Genomic DNA, 7,232 nt, shown 5'->3' on the forward strand with positions numbered 1-7,232 from the left:
GGGGCACCTGCGGGTGGTGGGGTGGAACCAGCCGACAGGAGACAGAGCGGACACGCACCTGTCACTGGAGTAGAAGGAAGCCCAGTGAGAACTAAACTTCGCTTGCGGTATTTGTGCTGGTTTGGTGCATCAGAGAAACGGTTCCGTGCGGAAACATAGTGGAATCTCGCTGATAACTCTCGTGGTGTTCAGTGGATTCTCTGGCATTTGGAATCTAGTCCATATTGTCCTTGTTCCCTCTACGGAGAAAAGCATAGGGTTTCTTCAACGAGAATATGAAGAGAAATGCAGATTTCAGTCATCCAACATACGCTTCTGGGGCAGAAAAGCTCCAAAGTTCAGATTTGACCCTTTGAAACAGTTTCACTGTTGTTGGCAGACATAGTTTCTTCGGACTTCACAAACATTTCCCCATCTTGAATTGTTTACGTCTCTCGTTAGGCTTCTGTTTCAGGGATTGTCATCGTTTACATATTACCTGTCTTTCCCCAATGGCATGATTCACACTAATAGGGACAGCCTAGGGGCAAAGGAACAGGGAGCTGAACCTGAGACCATGATAGAAAATATACCATCAGCTGTGAGAACAAGCAACCCCAAACAACAGCGAGTCAGATATTCTGTCAAAATAGCACGAGGTACAGACAACCACAAAGAAAACAGAAGGTGTATCACCCCATTCCTGACAAGCCTGTGTCCTCTTACTAACAGTAAAATAACCATTCCTGACAATCAGTGAGGGGCAGCCTCAGACCAGGCCCTGGGGGAGGACATCTGGGACCAGGAATAGAAAACTGTAATTAATCCATGATTCATAATCCACAGGGTCTTTTCCACTCACACAGACAGACCCAATTCTGTCTTTAACGTGTGGTTTTGCTTTGCAAAATTGGTTTCTGACCGAATGCTGTAGAGTCAGTTCTGACCCATAGCGACCCTGTTTCCAAGGGTGTAAATCTTTACGGGAGTAGAAAGCCTCATCTTTCTCCCGCGGAGCAGCTGGTAGTTTTGAAGCTCTGACCTTAAGGTTCGCAGCCCGATTTGTAACCACTACGCTACCAGTGTTGTTAAGTGCCGTTGAGTCGATTCTGACCCATAGCGACCCTGTACAGGGTTTCCGAGGGTGTAAATCTTTACAGGAGTAGAAAACCTCATCTTTCATAGCTTCTGTTTATCTTGGAATGTTTTGATTACATCCTCATATTTGATTCATAGCTTTGCTGGATAAAGGATTCTTCGTTGGCAATTTTTTTCTTACAGGATTTTATATATGTATCCCCATTGTGAGAAGGCATAGGTGTTGTTATGTATATTTCCATTTCAGTACACTAAACAACAACAACTCCATGGATCACGGCACGTTACGGTCTGATCTAGAGCTGGAACACGGACCACCTCGGATTGGAAAATGCTCAAAAGAAATGATGGTCTCAAGAAGGCAGATGATCCGTGAGCGCACAGAGTTCACTTCTTTTGTACATGGGGTCTCCATGAATCAGAGCAGACTTACGGACACCTAAGAACACCACCAGCTCTGAGAGAGGCACTGAAAAAGCTGGCAAACAGGGTTGTTTTGGCAGGGGAAGGCAATCGATGGTGTGAAGAGACAATGTGTCTGATGCTCTCAGAGACCTGGAGAAGTCTCAAGTGCAGTGAGCTCACAACGGGGACTCAGACAGAGGACTCCTGGAGGTCCCAGACCTGCCCCAGCATGCCCCTGAACTTTTCACTGATTTTGAAATCAAGCTGCTGTGGGTTGACTGGGAAAGTCTGAGTCCGCAGATGATGTAAAGAAAAGAGGCAGAATCCCACTTCTCTGTTCACAAGCTTCCTGTGAGAACTGCTAAAGAGTGAGGGTCCTCCCAGAGAGGAACTCATTAACTTGGGGCCTGATTGGGATTAGACTTTGGGGTATAGTATGAACCAGTAAGATGTGCATACTTAAGTGTATATAAGATAAAAAACCAGTTGTCAGGGACAACTCAATTCATGGGGACCCATATATGTCATAGTATGACTGTGGTTCACGGGTTTTCAGTGGATAACTTTTCATAAGTAGATCCCACTCATGGTGCCCCATGTGTGTCAGAGTAGAACTGTGCCCCACAGGGTTCTCAGTGGATAACGTTTCATAAGTAGATCCCACTCATGGTGCCCCCGTGTGTGTCAGAGTACAACTGTGCCCCACAGGGTTCTCAGTGGATGATTTTTCATAAGTAGATCCCACTCATGGTGCCCTGTGTGTGTCAGAGTAGAACTGTGCCCCACAGGGTTCTCAGTGGATGATTTTTCATAAGTAGATCCCACTCATGGTGCCCTGTGTGTGTCAGAGTAGAACTGTGTTCCATAGGCTTCTCAGTGGATGGTTTTTCATAAATTCTACTGATGATGCCCTCAAGTGTGTGTCAGAGAATTGTGCTCCAGTGTTTTCAAGGTTGTCATCTTTACATATTGCCTGCCCTTTCTCCCACTCAGCCCATGGGTCGGACCAAACCACCACCATTTAGGTCACTGTTATTTGTAGAAACCTGGAGTTTACTAGGCTTCACAATCACCCATGTTGGCCTGAATTGAAGTGCTCCCTGTTGGACTTTTGGGTCATCTTTACAGAATCTAAGCACCAGGTCTTTCTTATTTGACACAGCAGGGTAGGATGAGACCTCCATCCTTTAGGTTTCTGTGCTGTGTGGTTTCTGTATAATCGATTCACACTCATAGCAACACTGTATTGTGCAGACAGGGTTTTCTAAGACTGTGAATTTATTTTTTTACAAACAGATCTCCATTCCTTTCATACACAGTGCTGCTGGGGAGATTCGAACTTCCCACAGTGACATTAGCAGTTGAGTGCAAATTGTATGGGACACTCTGCTACCCAGGGCAGAATCTTGCCCTCAACAGGTCCTCTCTCTGTACTGGACAAAACTCAGTCTCTGTGCTGGCCATGAGCCCACAGACCAAAGCTTTGAAGGACAGACACACTACCCAGGGAACCAGCTGACCACAGTCTCCAACAGGAAGAACATTCTGGTCCACTGGAGGAGGAATTCATATCTGAGAACCCACTCAGAAAACGCTCTGCCATCGAGTTGATTGTGAATTGTGGCAGCGCCATTGCAGAGAGTGGAACTGTCCCTGGGCATTTCTGAAGCTGTATATCTTCATGGAAGGAGCACTCAAGATATCAGACAATTTATTGAGTAAGACAAATCTGCTGCACAGACTTTTTAAAGAGTTTAAAAGCAAACACATCAGTATATGTATTGTTAATACATATAGATACACATGTACATGGAGCTCTGTTATCCGAGTGGCTACAAATCGGGCTGCTAACCCCAAGGTCAGCAGTTTGAAACTACCAGGTATTCCACAAGAGAAAAATGAGGGTTCTGCTCCCATAAATATTTACAGCCTCAGAAACCTTATAGAGGGTCGCTAGGAGTTGGAACCCACTGCACGGCACACCACCACCACCATAGATATGTACGCTAGTAAGTGCCTTCAAGTGAGCTCCTCCCCATAGGGACCTTGCCACATTCACCAATGTATTTCTTACAGAATTCCAATTAGTGCACATAGAAGAATTGACTGGAACACAAAATTTGGGAAACACCACAGTAATCATACACAGGTAGTAATTATCAATGGCTTTGTTGTAGTTGTTAGGAACCATCGAGTCGGGACCGAGTCACAGAGACCTTATGTACAGCAGAACGAAACACTGCTCTATCTAGGGCCAACCTCACTACTGTTGTCACGCTGGAGTCCATTGATGTTGCCACTAGGTCAATGCATCTCGTTGGCGGTCTTCCCCTTTTTCTCTGACATTCCATCTTACCAAACATGTTATCATTCACTGGAAAGCAGTGGACCGGGAGCTACAGGTTCACAATTCAAGTCCACCAGCTGCTCTGTGGAAGAAAGATGAGGCCTTCTGGTTCTGCAGAGATTTAGAGCCTCAAAAACCCTATAGAGAGTCACTATGAGTTGAAACAGACTTGACTGAATGAACAGAAAGTCAAAAGTATTATAGAAATCAGAATGTTTGCATTTTCAAAGTATCACCCTATGAGACACTACGTATAAAATTAAGAACACTGAAGTCAAACTATGACAGAAATGAAGGAAATGTATGAAAACTAAACACTCTTAAATGCAGTACAACATCAATGTAATAAAGTGTGCACAATATAATGTGGAAGTCCAGCTCTCACAGGGTCATGAGACTCGAGAGGAGACGCAGAATTGGTGAAACTGAAAGTAATCGAGGAGTCTCCGCTTTGTTGGCTGATGGAGCCCACTTCCTCCGCTCAGCAACAGTCTTTATTTATATTTCAAGTTACACAATACATAATGATTTGACACTTTGATATTTTCCCTTGAATTATTACACATTTTTAATTACATCATTTTTTTCATCTTGTGATTATAAAATCTTAACAAAAGTATTTCTATAATGTTCCACCTGACCTTTCCATATCCTGTTCATTTTCTGACCATTAAGTATTTATCTTCTGACATCATCTCCTTTTCTACGTGATAGATTGTTTTTCCTATTCCTACTAAAAGGTCAAGTTACAAGTCATTTCCACCTCCCAAATCCCTGATTACATTCTCTAATACAAGTTTCTATTGACTCAATCATCTTTGCTTACACTACCTTACTGTTTCTACTACTTATTTATCAATTTTTCATCCTACATAAAGTACCACTATTTTCTATAGTAGAAACATTACTAACATCTATACTAACAGTGTTTCTATGTTTCCTTACCTTTGGGGCCATGAGGCATGTTAAAGGGCTCAACCTAGTTAATTGCTGCAGGAAAAGTAGACTATTAAATTTTGCCCGCCTTTTATTTATGTTCACCATTCTCTGCCCAATTACATAGGTTCCTGTATGTGGTAGTGGGGGTTTTGTGAATTCTGGCCTGTAATTGACTTAGGTGGGGCCTATAGGGGTCGGTCAGCTTCACTTTAGTATTTTATCTGTTTCTGTGATCTCATCAATGCAGCTGCTTTGAATTCAGGTTTTCTGTTGAGAGGGAATAGGTCATGCTGCCTTAATTTATCCAAAATTCTCTTTGAATCTAATCCAGTAAAGTTGAAACAATTGTTGCAAAACTGGATTTTCCTAATATCTGCAGAACTCACAGTGGGAACCGTGAATGTGACAGTACAATACATCCCCAAAAGTGGAATCAGAACCATCCCAAAGAAGAGAGATAAAGAGTGCTCCCCACAAAGTCATCTGCCGTGCTGATGTCTCTCCTTTGCCGGGACTGTGTCAAAAGGGATCAGGGGGTCAGCTCCCAGTAATATAACATCAGTCAAATCATTACAAAATAGTAAACCACATTTACTCAAGGATATTTCCTGAGACTTTACTATAGTAACCAAAGATTTAAAGAGAGGTACAATTAATCATGGAATGACAATATAACAAACATCGATGAGGATATATCCCTGCAGTTACAATGAAGCTGACATGTTTCTGTGAGAACTATGCTCACATTAAACGCAGTATTTTCAATTTTGCTCACTTCACAGTAGCTGTATGGAAGAAACATCTAACATTGGACATAAAGAAGTCTTTTATGTCTGAATCGCTTTATGGACAGTGAGGTGTGAGGTCTGATTAAATGCTTTCTTACACTCCTGACATTCATAGGGCCTCTCTCCATTATGGAATCACTTTTATGTACTGTATTGTGAGGCAAATCTGAAGGGTTTCCCTCTACTGTGTACTCTTTATGTGAAAGGAAGGTTAAGTGATGATTTAACATTTCCCCACATGATGAGGCTTTCTGCTCCCATAAAGATTTCCAGCCTCGGAAACCCTGTACAGGATCCCTATAAGTAGGAACCGACTGCACAGCACATAACCACCACCACCATCACATTCCTTACTTTCATAGGGGCTTTCTCCACTGTGGATATTTCTATGTGATCTGAAACTTGAGAAATGGGTAAACCTTTCCCCTGATTCCTTATACTCGTAGGGTCTCACCACTGTGGATTCTTCTATGTACAGTAAGGGCTGAGGCTCTTGTACCGGCTTTCGCACACTGTTTACATTATTAAGGTCTCTCTCCACTATGAATTTGCTTATGTATACTGAGGGAAGAGGAACAAGTAAAGGTTTTTCCACATTCTTTACACTCATAAGGCCTCTATCGACTGTGGATTCTTCTATGTGCTCTAAGATGTGAGGCTCTTTTAAAGGCTTTGCCACACTCCTTACATTCATAGGGCCTCTCCGCACTGTGGATTCTTCTATGTGTTGTAAGATGTGAGGCTGTTCTAAAGGCTTTGCCACACTCCGTACATTCATAGGGCCTCTCTCCACTGTGGATTACTCTATGTGATTTCAGGTGCGTAGCGGTTCTAAAGGCTTTCCCACACTCCTTACATTCATAGGGCTTCTCTGCACTGTGGATTCTTCTATGTATTCTAAGGTATGAAGTGTTTCCAAACGTTTTACCACACTCCTTACATTGTCCACTGTGGATTATTCTATGTGCTGTAAGATGCGAGGCTGTGACAAAGAATTTTCCACATTTTTTACATTCATAGAGCTTCTCTTCACTGTGGATTCTTGTATGTCTTCTGAGGTGTGAGAGTGATAGATAGCGTTTCCCACACTCCTTACAGTCATAGGGCCTCTCTTCACTGTGGATTATTCTATGTGTTTTAAGGTGTGAGGTTCTGCTAAAGGCTTTTCCACACTCCTTACATTCATAAGGCTTCTCTCCACTGTGGATTAGTGTATGTTCTGTAAGATGTGCAGTTGTTCTAAAGGCTTTTCCACATTCTTTACATTCATAGGGCCTCTCTCCACTGTGGATTTTTCTATGTGTTTTAAGGTGTGAAGTTGTTACAAAGGTTTTCCCACACTCCATACATTCATAGGGCCTCTCTCCACTGTGGATTATTGTATGTGATCTAAGTCTTGAGGGTGTTAGAAAGCCTTTCCCACACTCCTTACATTCATAGGGCCTCTCCGCACTATGGATTCCTCTATGTATTATAAGTTGTGAAGTTGTTCTAAATGCTTTCCCACACTCTTTACATTCAAAGGACTTCTCTGCACTGTGGATTCTTCTATGGAATCTAAGGTATGAGGTGCTTTTAAAAGCTTTCCCACACTCCTTACATTCATAAGGCTTCTCTGCACTGTGGATTATTCTATGTGCTGTAAGATGTGCGGTTGTTCTAAAGGCTTTTCCACA

At 42.7% G+C, this 7,232-nt stretch overlaps 1 protein-coding gene across 1 annotated transcript in view; it reads right to left on the reverse strand.

The window, feature by feature from the left end:
• The window catches only part of LOC102818765 (putative zinc finger protein 724-like), a gene marked incomplete at its 3' end in the record, with an annotated part of 8,349 nt that extends 1,447 nt beyond the window's left edge, over positions 1–6,902 (reverse strand). The window contains exon 1 of the mRNA XM_006878003.1: positions 6,653–6,902. Coding sequence (XP_006878065.1) covers positions 6,653–6,902 — 250 coding nt within the window. The remainder of the gene's footprint in view (positions 1–6,652) is intronic.
• Positions 6,903–7,232: the final 330 nt, after the last annotated feature.

The sequence above is a fragment of the Chrysochloris asiatica genome, unplaced genomic scaffold (assembly GCF_000296735.1).
Source record: "Chrysochloris asiatica unplaced genomic scaffold, ChrAsi1.0 scaffold00893, whole genome shotgun sequence".
Taxonomy (NCBI): Eukaryota; Metazoa; Chordata; class Mammalia; order Afrosoricida; family Chrysochloridae; genus Chrysochloris; species Chrysochloris asiatica.